Source organism: Pseudonaja textilis, chromosome Z (genome assembly GCF_049901715.1).
Source record: "Pseudonaja textilis isolate UNSWEBS1 chromosome Z, rPseTex1.2, whole genome shotgun sequence".
Classification (NCBI taxonomy): domain Eukaryota; kingdom Metazoa; phylum Chordata; class Lepidosauria; order Squamata; family Elapidae; genus Pseudonaja; species Pseudonaja textilis.
In genome coordinates this window covers 75,190,627-75,211,986 of record NC_142008.1, presented here as the reverse complement: position 1 = coordinate 75,211,986, position 21,360 = coordinate 75,190,627, and the positions used below count along the sequence as shown (strand labels likewise).

General features: G+C 36.5%; 1 protein-coding gene across 1 annotated transcript in view; it reads right to left on the bottom strand.

The window, feature by feature from the left end:
* CNTNAP2 (contactin associated protein 2) overlaps positions 1-21,360 on the bottom strand; it is an 850,526-nt gene that overhangs the window by 174,448 nt on the left and 654,718 nt on the right. The window contains exon 14 of the mRNA XM_087917173.1: positions 14,481-14,637. Within this exon, the coding sequence (XP_087773299.1) occupies positions 14,481-14,637 (157 nt within the window). The remainder of the gene's footprint in view (positions 1-14,480; positions 14,638-21,360) is intronic.

The window sequence follows — 21,360 nt, the reverse complement described above, 5'->3', positions numbered from 1 at the left end:
TAACTCAAATTTTATAAATAAAATTGATCCCATTCTGAGAAAAAAGAAAATAAGTATAGGTTGGCCACTAAGGCTCTGAATATTGTACATCAAAGCACGAAAATTCAGAACAAGAAGCAATGGATGGAAACTGATCAACAAGAGAGCCAATCTAGAAATCAATAGATTTTCCTAACAGAACTGTTAACCAATGGAATGGCTTGCCTTCAGAAGTTGTTTGTGCTCCACTACTGGAAGTTTTTAAGAGATTGGACAGTCATTTGTCTGAAATTGTCCAGATTCTCCTGCTTGAGCATGAGGTTAAACTAGAAGACCTTCAAGGTCACTTCAAACTTGGTTATTCTGTTATTCTATACATTGCAAATGGATATGTTCCTTAATTTAAAGATGACAAAGTGTGCAGAAACAACAGTTTGCTCTAGACCAGTGGTTCTTAACCTTTTTGAAAGAATCGCCCCCTTGAGCCATTGAGGAAGTTATCAGCGCTCCCCTCCCCCAACATAACCTCTCAATCACAACACAGAGAAATAATTCTTCAATTTATGCAAACATGTTTTTGTTTTCTTTAAAATTGTTGTCAGGACATATCGATGCAAATAATTTATTTCCAGTCTTTTTCCCATATCGCACATGAAGATGAGTGATGTGTATTCACATATCTATGGCGTTCTGTACTGAAGCTAGCTAGAGGAACATTTTAAAGCACAGTTCAATCCACTAATAGCGAGTGATCTGATGTTTTTGTATGACAGATATTCAGTGGTTCACTGTATGAAAAAAGTCTCAAAAGTGTCCCCAAAACTTCTCGCTCCATCATCCCCATATCACCCCCCTTCTGTTCCTTCACCCCACGTCACCCCTTTTCGTTCCATCACCCCCCTGAAAAATGAAATCGCTCCCTGGGGGGGGGGGGCGATATCGCCCAGGTTAAGAACCACTGCTCTAGACATTCCTGCAAAATTTGAACATTAGGTTTCAAACTGTATGCAGCTCATGGTATAAAGATATGCAACTGCATTTAGAAGCTATTAGATATTGTGGGAAATACAAAGCTTATAATATTGTTATCCCTGGCTCATAGCTATGCTTATCTATCTGTCATCTGGAGATATAAATTTTTTGTGGTCTCCTTACTTGTCTGCATAAATTTTGTTCTAATGCAACAAAAATGTTTTATGAAACAAAAAGTGCAGGAAGGTCATTAGTCATTAAGCAATGAAATTTTAAAAAATTGCAGATTTCATAACATATCTAATTTTTAAAAAACAGTGAATCCTGACTATCTTTGAGATGCTATTTAATTAGTCTATAATATTTTAATTATAAAAAAGAGAAGGAAATGTCTTTAGATAACAATAATGTGTGGATTAAATTATATCACCCTCCATTTTTCCAATGCTATAATATTTTGCTTAACTGATGGATAGTGTAGTTGACATGGTTCTACCTTTTTCCTGTGATAGCACCTCAGACATTGAAAGTGTCAATGTTCCAATCAAACTCTCCACTCCAAATTTAGCACTCAGAGGCAAAGTCTATCCAAGTAAGAATTTATTAGAGAAGTCATATTGGCACATTTGGGGAAAACCCGAATCTGAATTCCCGTGTTTTCCCCTAATACACTAAAACTCACACTCAGCCCCTTACAGATGACCCTCAAGTTGCACTCTCCAATTCACCTCCATTCTGAATTCCCACGAAGTCCAGTCACTCCCCTCCAAACTCCAGTGACTTGACCTTGAGCTCTGGCGAAAGAAAGTTGTGGCTATCCTCCCTTCACTCTTGTTTCCACAGTTATCCTTCATTCTTGTTCCCACAGTTACACTTCCTCCCTTGTGGCAGCCACAAATCTGATTCAAGATGGATCTGGGACTGACAGGCTGCCTCCCCTCAAGCAATGATAACATCCTCAAATGAAACAAGTGACGGGGTTAGAATCGACAGCAACTAACCATCTCTTCCTCCCCAAGGGGCCTCTTTAGCTTATTGGGAAATTTCTCATGAAACTGCTTTACTAATCTATCTTCTTTTACATCCCAACTTTTCACCCAAGTGGCTTCAGAAAAAAAGGTACCCCTTCCAATGAATTAAATATTGTAATCGGCCTCTATGTAACCTAGAATCAAGAATCTTCTTTACTTCAAAATGCTCTTCCCCTGGACCATTATTGGTTTGGACACTGGTCGATCATTGGGTCTGACTTGGGAAGTAACAGCCATCTTCAGTAAGCTACTAGGGAAAACTGAATGCACCTTCCCCTATAAGTGAGGGAAATTCAGCTACACCATTACCAGGTTTATAATTTTCATTATAGGGAATGGGCCTATGAACTTGGGACTTAGTTTCTTAGTGGGCAGTCTCAGCCTAAGATATTTAGTAGACAGGTAGACCCTGTTGCCAACTTTAAAAGGGACTTGTGGTAAGCAGTGTTTATCTGCTTGATGCTTGTACTTTTCAGCAGTTTGGGTGAAAGCCTGCTTGGTATTCTCCCACCCCTTTTGTAGCGAGTCCATCCATTCGGCCAAGGACATCGAGGTGGGAGGCTCTCTAGGTAGTTCAGGCATTGGCACAAAGTCCATTCTGCTAGTAACTTGGAACAGAGTTAAGCCAGTGCTACTATGGACTGCATTTTCTTTGCTGCACAGGTGGAGCAGCTTATGACATAATCCTCTACATCAGCTTTCATCTTTGGCCACTAGAATTGATGCCATGCCAAGTGGAGGGTTTTTAGGAACTCAAAGTGTGCAGTCAGCCTTGAGTTGTGGCATCATTGCAGCACTTTCAGGCTGGTGGAGATGTACAACTTGGGACCCTTCCAAGCTAACCCATCTTGCATTGTCAGGACATTGGGGTTGTCCTTCAACCAAATGGTATGCAGGGATAGCATATTTCATCTCTGCCGAGATTGGGTCAGTCATGGAATTCCCCCCAACTACTAGCTTGGCTTCAAGTTGTGACTTGAGCCACTGGCTGTGATTGGGGCATCACTGCATATATCACTTCCTCCCACTTACTGTTAAACTAGGGTTTCCTTTTTAGCCCATCAGCTAGTTTGTTCTTTTCACCTGGGATATACTTTAGTTCAAAATTGAATTTTTTTGAAATACTGCACCCAGCGGTCTTGTTTAGGGGACAGTTTTTGTGGCATTTTCAGTGCCTCTAAGTTTTTATAGTCAGTCCAGACTTCAAAAGGCTCCCTCCCCCATTTCAAGAAATATCTCTAGGAGAGGAGGGCCCAACAGACCATGAAAGGAAAAAATCCCTTCAGTTCTTTGAATGTCTGCTGACACTCAAGGGTCCAGTTCAGCAACTGGTTAGGTTTTGGTTTGGGGTCAGTCCTTTTGTTTTCAACAATTCAGTAGTGGTAATGCAATCTCAGTGAATGTAAGAATGAATTGATAGTAAAAGTTTGTGAACCCCAAGAAACTGTAGTGCAAGGGGATTGCCAATTGAGCACCTCTCGGATTTTGGCTGGGTCAGTCTCAATCCCTTTGTTGGATACTCAGTAGTCTAGGTAGTCTAGGGAGTTTTCATGGAATCTGCATTTTGATAGCTTGATGTAAAGTTTGGCATCGAGAAGTTTTTTCAACATCTGTCACACTAGTTTTCCATGGTCTCAGTGAAGATGAGAATGTCATCTAAATAAACTAGGACTCCCTGGTAGAGATGCTCATGTAGTACCTCATTAATGAGTTGCATAAATATTGTGGGGGCTCCCTGGAGTCCAAAGGCATCACCTTGAACTGGAAACTACCAAGAGGGCAATTGAATGCAGTCTTCCATTCATCCCCCTTTCTTATTTGGACCCAGTAGTACACCTCTTACAGGTTTAGTTTGGTAAATCCTTTGCCTTTTGCAAAAATGTTTAATACGTCCTACATTAGAGGGGGGAGGTGTTTTGTATGCAGACTATGTTTATTCCAGAAAAATCAACACAAAGTCTCACCCCCATCTTTCTTTTATTTGAATAGCACGGGGGCTGCAACCTGTGAATTCTTTGGCTGGATGAAACACCTGGCTAAGTTGGGAGTCGATTTACTTTCTTAGTTCATCCATATCCCTTGGGAACATTGAGGATATTTTTGGTTTGGGTAGTTTCACCCCGGGGATAATGATAAACTACAAACAGATTCTCTCAGTGGCAATATATGTGCCAAATAGCAATTAAGACTTTTACACTAAACTGCATAAGAAAATAATAGAATTGGAGTATGAAAACATATGTATACTGAGAGACTTTAATGCAATAGTGAATGTGGAATTGGACTATAAAACAAAAAATAAATAAATTTAAAAATCCAGGAAAATACTCCCAAAAACTTTTTTCAAAGAAGAATTAGGTATTCAAGATGTATGGCGAGAAACTCATCCTGAAAAAAAATCAATATTCATTTTACTCAAAAGGACATGTCTTGGTCCAGAATAGATATGATGTGGATATGAGCAGAATTAATATCTAATATAGAAGAGATAAATATCGAAACAAGTACCTGGACAGATCACAACCCAATAAAAGAAGTTAAGACGGACAATGCACCAATCAATATTAAAAGAAAAGGAATGTATTCAATTCATGGAAAGAGAACTGGACTTTTTTTAAAAAAAGAGAATAGAAAAGAAGAAACTTCCTTACAAAATGCAGGCAATTGACTGCATTCAATTGCCCTCTTGGGATACAGCAAAGGCATACATTAGAGAGTTAACTAAAGCATATGTGGGAAAGAGAAACAAAAAGAAGAGACAAACTCAAAAGAAACTAGAAGAGAAATACAAGAAATTAGAGATGGAATTACAAGAAAACCCACAAAAAAAGAACATAAAAAGTCAAATGGACTTTAAAAAAAACATAAGTTGACCTTAATAGATAAAGAAGAACTAACACAAAGGAGCAAAACATTTCTTTTGGAAAATGCAAATAAGCCAGGAAGATGGTTGATGTATAGACTGAAAAAGGAGAAAGAAAAGAAATTGATCTATCAGCTAATAGAAGGTGATCGGACTCTTTATCATCAAAATGATGACAAAAAAAAAAATCAAAATTATTATGAAAAACTATATGATCAAGAGACAATCTCAGAAGATAAAATAAAACAACAATTAGAAAAAGCAAAACTACATACAGTACCAGACACAGTCAAAGTAGCAATAGAAGAAAGAATAACAATGATGCAATTAACTGAAGCAATTAAAAGAGAAAAGAATGGCAAAACATCAAGCCCAGATGGGCTACCAGTAGAATTATAGATCAAAATGGCTTTTTACCTGAGACAAATAAAAAATAATGTGAGAATAATCTTGAACACACTGGAATACTATGAAGCGCATCTAGAGAAGGAGTTGATTTTTCTTGATGCCCAGAAGGCGTTTGACAACGTGTACTAACAATTTATGTTAACATAATTAAAAGACATGGACTTTGGGGAGAGATTCATAAAGATGATTAAAGCAATATATTATAAACAAACTGCAAAGGTGATGGTAAATGGAGATATGACTGAAAAGGTTAATATAAGAAGGGTACAAGACAGGGATGTCCCTTGTCACCATTATTTGATACATCAGATATATCAGAAATATCTGATAGAAATATCAGATATGATAAGGAGATAAAAAGTATGGAAATAAAAAAGGAAGAATATAAATTATAGGCATTCGCAGATGATGGAGTTTTTATTTTAAAAGAACCACAAGAGACAGGACCTAAGTTAATACAAAAGATAGAAGAGTATGGGGAAGCAGGAGGTTTGAAAACAAAATAGAGAAAAAAACAAAGGCTTTAGTGAAAAACATCACAGAAAAGCAGAAAAAAGAACTAACAGAAAGATTAGATATTCAGATTATGAAGAAAATAAAATATTTAGGGATCCAATTACGAGCAAGATGTGTAACTATCAAGGAAGATAATTATTATAAACTGATACAACAAATTAAGCTGGATTTGGAAAAACAGAAAAATTTGCAATTATTGTTAATAGGAAGAATAGCTACAATTAAAATGAACATTTTGCTGAGATTATTGGATTTGTTCCAAACAATTCCAATAAAATTGGGAAAAATATTTTGAAGATCTGAACAAAATAATAGTAAAATTTATTTACTAAGGGAAAAAAGCAAGAATAAATATAATAATATTATAGGATACATGAACTAGAGAAGATTTTGGATTACCAAATTGGATACTATATTACCAGGCTGCGGTGCTAACATAGATGAAATAATGGATTAAACTGAGAAATATAAGATTATTGACCTTGGAGGGACATGATCTGCAATTGGGCTGGCATGCCTTCTTATGGTATGGGAAAACTTTCAAAGACATTATATAAGAAATGCTTTATTGTTAGTGTGGAGAAAAATTAGAGAATGGCACTACTTGAAGATACCAGTTTGGCTTTTGACAATGGAAGCACTTATTCACCCAAATATTATTAATATATTGTGAGATATAAAGATATTTAGAATGAAAAGGGTGAGCTCAAAACCAGACAAGAATTGAATGAGCAAGGGATCAATATAGCTTGGTATTCACAATCTAGATATGAAAAAGATGTAAAATTATATGATTTTTTTTTTACAAAGAATTGACAGAATTGGATAAGATACTAGCAGGAACAGATGAAAGATTAATAAAAAAAATGTATAGCTATTTACTGGGTATTAAATTGGAAGTATAACAAATGAAGGAGACAATGATAATATGGGCAAAGAATTTGGTTATACAATAGAACTAGATAAAGGGCAGAAACTTTGGGATAGAAACTATAAACTAACAATGTCAACTGCATATAAAGAAAACTTGTATAAGATGTTTTACAGATCACATTTTGCGCTGGCAAGGTTGGCAAGGATGTTTGAAGATAAATCATCTAAATGTTGGAAATGCCACCAGACATCTGGATCATATTACCATATGTGGTGGACATGTGTAGAAGTCAAAAAATATTGGACAAAAATACATACATGGTTGGAAAAGATGATACAACAGCACATTGACTTAAAACCTGAAATATTGTTGTTGGGGATTGTATCTGAAATCTATAGGAAAGAGAATGTATATTTGACTATTCATGTATTAACTGCAGCTAGAATTATATTTGCACAAAATTGGAAAAGTAAAGAGATTCCTACTGATGAGAGTGTGATCAGGAAAGTATTAGAATGTGCAATTAAACACTTGCAATTAAAGAGAAGGAACAGACTGAATATTATATGATATGGGAATCATTTTATTGATGGTTAGAGAAGAAATATGAAAGTTGGAAATAAAGGAAGACTAATGAAATATAGACAATAGAAGTTAATAAACCAAGATGAGGATTGTTATAACAATTAGATATATTATGTATATTCGTAATAAGCTAAGAGTAGAGAATTAATACTAATGCAAATGATTATGGTTGGAAACTTTAATTGTTATTGCACAAGATATTTGTACCCAGACGACACTCTGTTTAATGAATGATGGATTATTTGTATTAAAAATAAAATAAATTAAAAAACTTCCATCATGAAAACAGCTTATTTTTTCAGTCTTTTGTGTAGGACTGCAAAAATCTAATTCAATTTTGCAATTGTGTTTTTTTTACAGTCTTGTGTATAAAATTTTAAAAAGTCAGCCTGTCTTAAGGAATATTAGAGATGTTCCATTTTGTATGGCCCTCAAAACAAATGAAAAAAAATGCAATTTTTAAAAATTATGTATGCAGACTACCCATGTTTCCTTGAAAATAAGACTGGGTCTTATTTAATTCTTGCTCCAAAAGGCACATTAATGCTTATTTTCCAGTTAGGGCTTATTTTCAGGGAAAGATGGTATTAAATGCATCCATATAGCTGGCCGTCTTAATTTATTTTGGGGTTAGGGCTTATATTACAAGCATCCTGAAAAATCATGCTAAGGCTTATTTTTCAGATGGCTCTTATTTTGTGGGAAACAGGGTATACTTCCATGGGATATCCTGAATATTACTATTCTGACATTTTGGCTTTAGTAGCAAAAACTAAATTATCCTAAACTGAATCTTGATTTGGATAACCTGCCACCACAACTTAAATCCTCATTAATGTATCAAGTTCATGCATGAATTTTTGTTCAGTATCTGTCCTCTATTCAATGCATGTTGACTTGAATATTAATGTGAGAACAATTAATTAATCATCTTCAGTGTTTTGGGCATTATTTGAAATCTGTATGGGGAAGTTTGATCTGAAATGGTTCAGCCAACTTATCATGTAATACTATAGAAGGACTCTATTCACCGGAACACTGTCCTTGATATGAGTAGAGTCTCTCTTCATTTGGCATTACATTTTAATCCAAAAAAATAAAGAAGACTTCAGTGAATCTATTGTAATATCAAATAAAAAACAAAAAGTATGGAATGAAACAGGACAGAAATGGGTTTAACATGTGATGGTTTGAGGTTAACTTGATTTCCAAGGCTTTTTGTTTTCTCGTTTTTCAATGTGTTTAGGGCTGCAGTTTAATTTCTATATAATTGACTCAACACAAATGACTCTCTTAAAGCTTGCAATCCAGTGAACATGTAAGCAATATCAGCTAAATATTGCAAAACTGAAATTGAATAGAAACTGAGCATCTGTGACTAAAAAGAGATTCCTGAAATTAGGATGGGAAGAATACTTCTCAAATGATACATTTCAAACTAAATATGAAAAACCCTCATCATTTTATGTTCATGGCTTCATTTTAAAGATTTGTACTGTTTAATGATGCATCAAATTATCTCATAACAAAAGTAACTTCTAAAGTTTAAGATTCATTGTATCATACACACATCTTCACAATGTTCAGCAGGGTAGAAATATATTAATTAGGGAACAAATGAAGTAGGGTTTATTCCAAAGTCTGTAAAAATACCCAAGTAACTACTGTGGAGTCAATCAAGCATTGAGGATCACTTTGTTATTATTAATGTTCAGGTGTATTGAATGAAGCAAATAGAGGAAATGTATTACTGTACACAGAAACAGGTGTTTTTACGGCCAAAATCCAACATAAAAACATAGGCTGTAGGAATGCAGTAAATTTAACACATGCCAAGTAATATATGAAGACACAATATAGAGTGGCTTGTACACAATATTTAGCAAATATTTGTTTTGTCTGCTTTTTGTTTGTTGGAGTATCTGGCCTAGTGTTGGCTTTTGAAATCTGGCATATTCCTGATGTGTTCTTATATGTGATGTAACAATCCACAGAGATGAAAGAAAATGTTGGCCAAGATGAGAACTATTTCTCAACTAGAACTATGCAAGACTTCATACAGTATCTTCCCTCCAACCCCACAAAAATATGTATCCTGAAAAAATGCATATGTACAAATGCACCCAGGCAGCATATTTATTTTAAAGGTAAAGGTTTCCCCAGTCCATAGTATCTAACTCTAGGAGGCAGTGCTCATCTCCATTTCTTAGTCGAGGGAGGTCCAAAGACATTTCTGTGGCCATGTGGACAGCAAGACTGTATGCTGAGGTGCACAGAATGCTGTTATTTTTCCGCCAAAGTGGTTAAATTCATTCAGGCAGAATATTTATTTCATTCCTCACTACATACACTTGCCCAAAGCACAAAAATACCTAATCTGACATATCTCTCCCTAAATAAAGCAAACAAAGCAAAACAAAAGCACCACCATCTATGTAATAAATATAGAGAATATAATTTTGTACAATTGCAGCATGTATAAATTCCTATATAAAAGCCCCATTGAGACAGGTAGATAGTAAATGTAATTCTCTTCTGTCTCTATTAATGGTATAGTAAAATCAAAACTGAAATTGGCATTAAGGATCTTCAATGTATAAGAAATTTACATGAGCAATGTGTGAGCTACAATCCCATCTTCAATTCTTAGGTCTATGGGGAAATGTTGAAAACACAATTCCATTGTTTCATATAAGCCCTTATGCGCACAAAGAAATGTAGTCTTTAAAGAAATTAATGCACACCATTTTGAAGCCTGAATTCAACAGCAATAGTATTAGCACTTATTTATATACTGCTCCATAGTGCTTTATAGCATTGTCTAAGTCAGAGGTTGCCAACTGGTGGTCTGCAGACCACTGGTGGTCTGTGAGAAAATTTTGGTGTTCCCCAGCGCACCTGTGTCTGCAACAGAGATGATACAGGTGGAGGATGGACTGATGTGCATGGGGAGGGAGGGTAGTGTGCAGGAGATCACAACATCAGAGCCCTTCCCAGGTGTTCCCTGGCCTGTGAGGCGGTGGGGGGAAAGGAACTTCTGAGCTGGTATTGCCTCCTGCCTCCCCCTCTGGAGTTGCCTCCATCAAGCCTCCTCCTTCCCGCTGGGTGTGTGAGAGCTTCTGTCGAGGAGGAAGCACGCTGGGAGGAGGCTTGTCAGATGCCAGAGGGGTGGCGAGCGCTTTGAGGCTCCTGAGGGGAGGGCTGTGGGAGATCACAACATCAGAGCCCTTCCCGGGTATTCCCTGGCCTGCGAGGGGATGGGGGGAAAAGAACGTCTGAACTGGTTTACCGATCAGATCATGAAATCCGCAGAGGAGGTGGTGTTGCTATCTTCTATAAAAAGTCCCTACATCTAAAAAACATCCAAGTTACCCAGGAGCTTGCTCTTCCTGAGACCATCGTCTGTGAACTGTCCTTAAATATCACATTTTGATTCTTACTATGTTACAGAGCCCCTGATTATGACATCAAACATGTAAACAAGTTAAACTCACTACTAACTCCTGCCCACACGCTTTTATCTTTCTTGGTGATTTTAATCTACCTCATATTAACTGGACGCTAAACAAATGTACAACTAACCCATACATGCAAACTTCTACAATGCTGCAACAAATCTGGGACTGGAACAACTAGTAACCAACAATACTAGACTTAACAACTGCCTCAATCTCATCTTCTGCAATAGTTTGAATTCAATTTATAGAATAAAATTAAAGAACCCTTTTCAACAGTGACCATAGCATGATTGACTTTTGTCTCAACATACTTCCACACATAAATCATCATAACGATGGGATCCCCAATTATAACTTCAAAAAAGGCAACTATGATCTTATAGACAATGATCTCTCATCTCTTGATTGGCAATTTCTATTCACTGGATGCAATACTGTCGAAGACCATTACAAGATATTTTTATTTGAAGTCAAAAGAATCATCAACCTATATGTACCAATAACAACTCCCAAAACAAAACAAAAAAGCAAATTACTCATAACATTAAGGAAGTTCCAATCCAAAAAGAAATCCCTTTGGCTGAAAAAACAATTCTGATCATGTTGTCAACTTTAAAAGCCGATACAAAAATTTATGCCATCAGATAAAGACTGAATGCACCAATTATCACATTAAACAAGAGGAAAACCTTCTACACACCAATTCCACCCGCACTTTCTACAATTTTGCAAGCAACAAACTGAAAGACTCAAGGTCCATCCAACCCCTGAAAAGACCTAATGGTAAAGACTGCAATGATGACACTATTAAAGCCAACCTCTTTAACACATTCTTTGGCTCAGTATTTGTAAACAGCAATGGATCATGCCCAGTATTTCCTAGTTGAACCACAGACAACTACAATAATATAATACATGTCGAATTTACAAAAGTCAATGTTGAAAAAGCACTACACAATCTAAAACCATCTCTATCTATTGGACTGGATGAAATATGTGCCTACTTCTTTAAAAAAACTATCCACTGTCATAGCAGAACCTCTAAGCATAATCTTTGAAAAATCTTTCAGGACCAGCTCCTTGCTAAACCTATGGTCACTAGCCACAGTCATCCCCATCTTCAAAAAGGGAGACCCCAGCCTAGTTGAAAATTACAGACCAATCTCTTTATGTTGCATTACCTGTAAAGTCATGGAATCCATCATTAACCAATCCATTATCCTCCACTTAGAGACAAACAACCTACTCTCTAACAAACAATTTGGTTTCAGAAAAAAACTATCCTGTAATCTGCAACTCTTACACTGCAAAAGCATATTGACTACACAACTCGATCAGGGCAAAGCAATAGATGCATTTTATATAGACTTCTGTAAAGCCTTTGATTCAGTGGTACATGACAAACTACTCCTAAAACTAAAATCTTATGGTATCTCTGGATACCTGCATAACTGGATAGAAGCATTCCTGTCAAACAGACAACAAATGGTCAAAATTGGGAGCATCTTATCAAATCCTATGCCTGTCAACAAATCCTATACCTGTCCCCCAAGGCAGTGACCAACTCTTTTCATACTCTACATAAATGATCTCTGTGATCATATTAAGAGCAACTGCATTCTTTTCGCTGATGATGTAAAGCTATTCAACACCACTGACAATACTGCTTACCCTTCAAAAAGATCTCGACTAAGTATCAGAATGGTCAAACAAATGGCAACTTCAAATCTGAACAAATAAATGCTCTGTCTTACATATTGGCAAAAAAAAATCAGAAAATAAAATACAAGCTGAATAATTAAGACCTTGTTGATGATTCAAATTCTGTCAAGGATCTTGGAGTACTCATCTCTAATGATCTAAGTGCTAGAGCCCACTGTAACTACATAGCCAAAAAGGCATTAAGGGTTGTTAACCTAATTCTGCATAGCTTTTTCTCCGGTAATATCACACTACTAACTAGAGCATACAAAACATTTATTAACAATATCAGGATCAGAGATGGTATTCAGCAGGTTCTGACCACTTCTGGAGAACCGGTAGCAGAAATTTTGAGTAGCAAATACCACCTCTGACTGGAGATTTTACAGTATCCTTCTCCTGCCATGCCCACCAAGTCACACCCACAGAACTGGTAGTAAAATTTTTTTGAATCCCACTACTTCACTACAGGATGTGAAAGGTAATTAATGAAAGTTTGCTTTTTTGGCCCCCTTCTCTTTGGACCATCTTAATATAATTTGATAGTTTAAGATAACAGCTGCAACACGTGGCTTTTTTTTTTTAATTTGTGAACTGCAGGAATATAAAAATGGACAAGGAATTGGAAATAGTAATCTTTCTAATCTGTTCAGATGCTACAGGCTATTTTATACCAAGAAATCCTTCATAAGAAGATGTAGTTGCAAGTTCTGGGAAGTAGTTAAAGCTTCCCTTTTTAAAAATATCTTTGGAATACTATTACTACGCAAAGATTAAGAAAATAACCAAGATAAAAGAAAGCAATATTGCTCAGTGATTGGAATTAAGAAACAATACATCTCTAATCACTACAATAGACTATCATGATTCATTTCTTGCCTCTAAAAACATAGTCTTTTGGAGTATAAGAAATATGACAATGATTCAATTGATAGGATCATATCAGTCCAGTAAGACAAAATATATACAAGTATTTTGCTTATATGTTCAGTCTTTTTATTCCTCCTTTTTTATGGTCTAAACAAATAAACCAGAAGGTGATCAGCTAATTATAGTCATATTTTCCTCACGCTTGAAAATAAGAGTTAGAAAACTGCATAATTAGCAAAAAAAAAGTTTTAATATAAAAACTGGAATTCAGTCACCTAAATTGATTAATATGGTCAATATTCAATGCATCAGTCAGTGAATTTTCAGTCAATGCATCAGTCAATGCTGAAAAGCATTGGATGCCTGTTTGATCATCAATTGGACCCGAGACATGAAGAATCCCTCACAGACTTTCAATAACCATCTACTTAAATATGTCTTACATAATTTGTTTGCCTTATTTTGAAGCTCAGCCCCTTATGATCTGTCACTTCTTAAACTGATCACATGCTGATTTATTTTGCTACCTCTCCTTTCCCTTTCATTTTCTTAGTTTGTTCATATCACTTTTTATTCTTCCAGCCTCATCTAAAAATCATGTGAAAGAAAGCCTCTTTAATTTATCCTCATTTTCTATATATTCATATATTTAATTATCTATTTATCTGATTTTACTGTGTAGCTTTGTTGTTTAGCAACTATTAATAATGTAATGGAATAAATTTTCAATCCAAACTATCAGTAAACTGTTATCAACTTTTCTTTATGAAGTCATTATCAAGACTTTCAAAGCCATAATCACACATTTAGATAATTACTAAGAATCAAACTATTACATAATATTAATTTTAATTTCAGATTACTCATGTTAAAAAAAGTATTTTGTTTCCTTTTAGATTTTCAGTATCAAAATAAAATATTTTTAAAAAATTAAAATACATTTTCCTAACTGAAAAAAAGGGAACTCCAGGAGATACAAGATATTTACACAGATCAATACAATAAAATGTATGGTATTTTACAAAATAATAATTCTGTAAATAGGCTAAAAGTGTACTGATTGCTTATTTTAATATTCCAGATCATGAACTCTCAGCAAAATAATTCAACTTATTTATTTTAATTAGTAGGAGATTCTTTCTCTAGTCATCTTGCAGCCACCTAAACTAGGGGTCAAAAATCAGGTAAAATTAATGTATTATGAAATATAATATCTCACTTACTCTTGTTTTGAATCAGCATCACAGTTGCAATTGTATTTTGAATCAGTACAATTGCGTTCAATGCCACAGGCACATTTCTGAATGCCTGGTCCAGAGCCACCCCAGTAGGACTGCTTTTCATTGGCACGCCCGACCCACCAGGTATATGGATTGCCATCTGCAAAAACAAGGAATGGAAAATTAAATGCAGCAGAGTTTCATAATATGAAAAAAGGATGCTTTTATTTTATCTCATGAGTCATTTAGCCCTTCTTGAAAAGAAATGCATTGCTCAAACATGATTAGATACTTTGCTTCAACCAAAGAATGTAGAGTCACAACCCCCTCCATATATTCCAAATATACTGCACCCAAATCCTTGTAATCTAATTGATACTTTGTTATTAGTGACAGCAGCAAGAGAAATATTGCATATTCTTAAGCAGACCATAATTACAGTAAGTTGTCATCATTATACAGTGCATTCAGACTGCTTTCCCTTTTGTCAATTTTGTTATGCTGCAGCCTCATTCTACAGTTGTTGAAATTCATTTTTTTCTCATTCATCTACATTCAGTACCCCATAATGCAAAGTGAAACCAGAAATTTAGAAATCTCTGTAAATTTATTAAAAATAAAAAAGTGAAATATCACATTAATATAAGTATTCAGATTCCTTGCCACGATGCTTGAAATTTAGCTCAGGTGCCTCCCCTTTCTCTTGATTGTTGCTAATATGTTTCTATACCTTGATTACCATCAATATATGGTAAATTAAATTAATTGAACATGATTTAGAAAGGCACATATGTCTCCTCACAGTTGACATTGTAGCAGAGCAAAAGCCCTGAGGTCAAAGGAGAAGAGCTCAGAGAAAGAATTATTGCAAGGCACCGTCTGGGAGAGGCTACAATAAAATATCTGCTGCACTGAAAGCACAGTGGCCTCCCCAATTTTCAAATGGAAAGAAGTTTGGCACAACCAAGAACTGGTCGCCTGATTAAACAGACCAATCAGGGGAGAAGGGCCTTAGTAAAAGAGATGACCAAGAACCTGATAGTCACTCTGACTGAGCACCAGAAATCCTGTAAGGAGATGGGACAGGGTTCCAAAAGGACAACCATCACTGCAGCCCTTCACCAATCTAGGCTTTATGGCAGAGTGTCTAGATATAAGTCTCTCCTCAGTGCAAAACACTTGAAAGCTTGCTTGGAGTTTGCAAAAAAAACACCCAAAGGATTCTTAGACTATGAGAAACAAGATTCTCTGAACAAATGAAACAAGATTGAACTGTTTGGCCTGAATTCTAAATGTCTGGAGGAAATCAGACATTGCTAAAAATTATCCCAACAATGAAGCATGGTGGTGGTAGCATCATGTTGTGCGGGTGTTCTTCAGCAGCAGGGACTGGGACACTGGTCAGGGCTGTCAGAAAGCTGAATGAAGCAAAGTGCAGAGATATCGTCAATGAAAACTTGTTTCACAACATCCAGGACCTCAGATTGGGCTGAAGGTTCACTTTCCAACATGACAATGATCCAAAGCACACAACCAAAACAAAACAGGAGGGACTTTAGGGAAAACTTTGTGAATGTTCTAGAGAGGCCCAGCCAGAGCCATGACCCTATTGAATGACCTTATTGAATATCTTTGGAAGGATCTGAAAATGGCTGTCCACCAATGGTTATCATCCAACCTGACTGAGCTTGGGAGGATTTGCAAGGAAGAATGGCAGAAAATCTCCCAATCCAGGTGTAAAGCGTGTCGCATCATACTAAAAAAACCTTGAAACTGTAATTGCTGCCAAAGGTCCTTCAACAAAGTATTGAGTGAAGGGTCTGAATATCCCAAGGTGATATTTCAGTTTTTTCTTTTTAAATAAATTAACCAATATTTCTAAAATTCTGTTTTCACTTTGCCATTATGTACTAAGTGTACATTAATGAGAATAAATGAATTTCAACAACTGTAGAATGAGGCTGCAGCATAACAAAATTGACAAAGGTGAAGGGGGTTTGAATACTTTCTGAATGCACTGTACTTGAAAGATGGAAAGAAAAATCATGTTTCCGGTGCAATTGTCAAATATGAAGAGTCACTGAAGAATGACTCAACAGGTACAGTTTTTTCAATTGTAGGGCAAACATTTGTCCAGTCAAGCTATGCAAATTGCAAAGTGTGTAAAAATTCATAGAAAAAGTAAATATGCAGAAAACTTCTGGTTTGTAAGACTTTGGCGGCGGCAGGAATCCGTGATCGTGCGCGGTTTCTGCTGTGCTCGCCACTGGAGTGCCCCTAATCCAGATGGATTTGGGGGCTAATAGTTATCCCGTAGAGGTAACTGAAGATAGGGGAGAACCAGCAGGGGTCCGGGAGAATCGCAACCCCCCTCCTCAGCTGGCTTAACTCCCTTTTCTGAAGGCGGTGGAGCGGCGGTCAGCAATGGCCGCCACAAAGAAGCTTTCATCCGGATAAGAATGTTCAGGAGGAAGCTGAAAAAGTGAAAGTTCTGGCTGAGTGGGATAATAAGTAGCATTTAAATACCCTGGAATTTTAATTTTGTCAAAGATACATCATTCCCAAAGAAGATTGGGAAAAGCGGCAGATGAAAGTTAAAAGGGAAAGTTTGTTTTCTCTCACTCTCCTTCCTTACGGTGATAGCAGATGGAAATCGGAAGATAATTGAAATAGAACAGACAAATGATACAAGCATAATGATTTAAATTGAGATGAAATAAATAAGACAGAATTAAGAGAGTAAAAAGAGGGGAGAAGCTATATAGAAAATGTAGAATGATAAATAAGATATGAAATGGTATATAATGTGAGCATGAACTTGATTTATGTCTGTATAAAAAGATGTAACCCGGGACTAAGCCACTTTCCAAAAAGAAGTTTTATGTTTTTATGTTTTGTGTTTTGTTTGTGTATGTTTCTTTATTGAAAATTAATAAAACTTTTATTAAAAAAAAGTCAATATGCTTTTAAGTTAGGAATATTCAAGATAAACAAAGTAAGATCTTAATTCTTCACCCAGCATTTGTTCTTCAAGCAATAATAATATATATTTATGAAATCTCCTGAATTAACACCAATATATCAATTCCATGTCCGTAGAGTTTCAAGAATGAAATAATTTTGTATCCAAGTTTTCCAAAGTGAGTAATAGATGAGATTTGACTCTATGGATGTAGCTGACATACAACTTCTTGATTGGAAGTTCTATGAATAAAATGAAATAGATAGGCAGTAATCGCTTGAAGATTACATAAAGGGTCCTAGAATTGCCATATCAGATGACTGATATCCTTACATTAGGCTAATGCCAGGCATAGTAGTTTCATTTATAGGTTATTTTTACATATATTTTAAACAATTAAATATGTGTGCTGTTATACTGAGCAGTGTCTTTGATATCAATGTTCCAGTCACAGATCTACATGGAGTGAAAAACTATTTTAAACTGGCTGGTGCAAATCCACATCTGCTCATATAACATATCTTTCCTTCCTTCAAACAGAGAAATATTTATTACACAGCAAGCTGGATTTGCATGACCAGTTATTGCATGATTAAATGAACCCCAGTTTATTCAACCCAATTTTCTACATTCTCATAATATTCACCACATGGGCTGAGGTAGCACAATCTGTCTGTATCAAAGTTAGTTGGCTAGTTGTTGTATGTGCTTTAATCATAGCTGTCAGTTATTCATTTTCCAATTACTGAACTTTTGAAAAAATGCTTAGCCATGCCTATAGTGATAATCAGACAGTTGATGAATTCACTCTATTTGACAGTTGTGAATTCTTTCCCTGAAAAAGCCCAATGGGACTTCTTGGTTAGAGACCTTAAGGAAGTCTTGCAAGGCAATTAAATACTGTGATGTAATGGCAATTTTAATCCATGCTACAAACTTTAATTGTAATAATATTATTTGCTTTGTTCTCAATATATGGATTTTTATCCACATAAAATGCATTTTTTTGTATTTTATGAGACCACATAATTTTTTAATTAAAAATATCCTTAAATAAAAAAACCCTAACCATCTATAGCAGTAATGGAAATCCATGTACTGTGCTTAATATAACACAGTGTTTTCAGTTATTGCTGGCGTATTAGGTGCCTCATTGTCAGAATATTCATGAAGTAGCAGAGGCATAGTAACAAAGTCAACCAATGAATAGACATGGCAATAGACCAGCCAATGGGAGCTGAATTGGAAAGTGAAACTAGAAGTAGTCTGGTGTGGCTCTTACTTATCCTGTCTGCTGAACTGAAACTGCTTCTCTGCCTGCCTGTGTTTTTGCTTGTAACTTCTAAGTTGGAAGAACTGACTTTGGTATTATACATTTACTTATATATTATTATGTATATAAAGAAGTTAATGAATCTTGCTTAATAAGTCATCAGTGTGTGCTTTCTGGAGTTGAATTTCAGCTGCAAAATCTAACAGGTTATGGGCCCAGAACACCCAAAAAGATTGCATTGCTATTTAAGCTGAGAGAGACTGTCTGTGTTTAAAAGGAGAAACAAGGCAGAGAAAAACTATGGAACATGGCTGATAAAATTAAGGAGAGCTCTCTACCACGATTGGGTCAGAAGAATTATACAATTTGGGCTGCAAAGATGGAATGTTTCCTGAAAGCTAAGGAACTGTGGGATATTGTGGAAAACCCACCCCAAGTGCCATTAACTGCTGCAGATCAGAGACAGCATGATAAAGCAATGGCTTTATATCATCTTAAGTTTAGAAGACGAACAGGAGGGAATGGGGACTTTGCGGTATCCTTCCCCCAGGATTGGGGTGGGAATGGAGATTTTACAGTATGCTTTCCCTGCTACGCCCACCAAGCCACACCACGCCTACCAAACCATGCCCATTTAACCGGTAATAAATTTTTTTGAATCCCACCACTGAGCCACACCCAGACTAACATACCAAGTTCTAAATTACAACCATTGCATAGGGTGATGAGAAAAAAAAGGATTTATATGTATGCCAAAAATGTTCATCTCACCTACCTTGCAATTGTTTGCAAGCAAGTTTGTGCAGGATTGTTATAAGCCTGACCATGAAAGTGTTTAAGGACTTAATATGGTAATATTTTCAGAGTTTGCCAGTGATGTCAAGCAAATATTTAACAGCTGCCTTAAATAGCTATTCAGTTTTGAAATCTAGTCTGCTACATGGTTTATCTTTACCACTTAAATAGTGACACGAGAATACATGATGTAACCTTAATATTTTATTAAGACAAAGATTTCTTCTGAGTATTTTGAGAAATATAGCTCTCCAAAATGCAGGTCTCACATAATATACTAAGCCATCATCTGTTTACCTGTGTCATATTGGCTTGGTTCATACTAAACCATAAGCTAAGGATTACAAATTACAGTATTAGGATTCACCAGAGATGCTACTCCCGCCCCAATAGTCTCTCAAACCCAAAAAATGAATGTTATGCAATCCTAAAAAAATGATTGAAAAAATGATTGATTTAATGTGATTCAGAACATTTTGATTTAGCATACTGGTTGAATTGAGTTAATTGGGAAAGATTGTATCACAGGCAGAAATGAGAAGTTTTCTTAATGAGAAGGGTTATTGTTTCCTTTTTTATATAGATTCTAAATGTGAAAGTCAATTTTAAGTGAATATCTTCATTAAATTAAGGACTAATAACATGGAAATTAAGGAGCAATTAATTAGTTAAATCATAAAACCTGTTTAAAGAGGCAGCAAATAAGAAAGAGAACAAATTATTTGTTTCCCTATTATTTATTTGTTGATTGCTGCAAGTGAATCAGCAGAAACAACAAGCAGAAATGTAGAAACAACAAGCAAAAATGATTACAGGTGGGCTCCCATTCTTCTGGTCTTTCAGAAATGTCCAAAGACCTGGCTCTGCCATCTTGATTGGAGCTCAGAACAACTTACTCCAAAAAGAGGATCAAGATGGGGAGCCTCAACCTGTACTCTCAGAATATCAGTACCAGGGTTGATCTACTCCACAGCTGAATACTGCGCCTCTGTTTGGCTTAATAGCTGCCACACTAGCAAGAAGGATGCTAGACTGAACATACAATGAAAATCATAAGCAGTTGCATAAAATCTACTCCTACTTGCTGGCTCCCCATCTTGAGCCATATTGCACCACCAGCTCTACAAAGGCAACAAGCCTTAGTGAAGGAGTACAACAAAATTATGAGAAACCCTCTTCTTCCTGTGCATACTGCTCTTTCTCATCTATCAATTGGCAGGCTTAAATCCAGGAAGACTTCTCTGGCACTCGCTCAACAGCTGTCTAACAACTTTGACCTTATGGTGACCCATAGCAAGAATTTGGTGTGGGTTGCAGAACTGGTAGTGACTTCTGGCTGGCCACGCTCCCAAATTGGTACGGTCGTCGACAGTCGCTCACCTCTTCCAGCTGCTCAACACTCGATGCTCAAGTTGCTCATCTTTTCCAGTTGCTTAAAGTTTGCCCCACCCACCCCCACCCTATATATGTTGCCTTTGTCACATGGCCCAGCTAATCGCCTCCCAGTTGCCTTGTTGATACTCGGTCAGCTCACCAAAAGTAAGCAATGCATGTCGCCCGCTGACCCTCCACCTTGGGTTGGGGCCCAGGGACAAACGCTATTCCCTGAGTCCCTGGAACTGCCAGCTGCCTCGGCTGGGTTGGGGAATGGATGATTCTCCAGCTCTAGCCTTGCCCCAGAGCCACTGCCTGTTCACCACCCATTTTCCCTTAAGTGCGATGCAGCGCCCATTTTCCCCTCTTTTAGAGGCCCAGGACTGAGAGCCGCTGGGGTCCCCACCAGCCCACATCTCACCCCCCTCGCCGTGACAGAAAGTGAGTGGTGGGGGCAGCAGCGCTGCTACGGGAGGCAG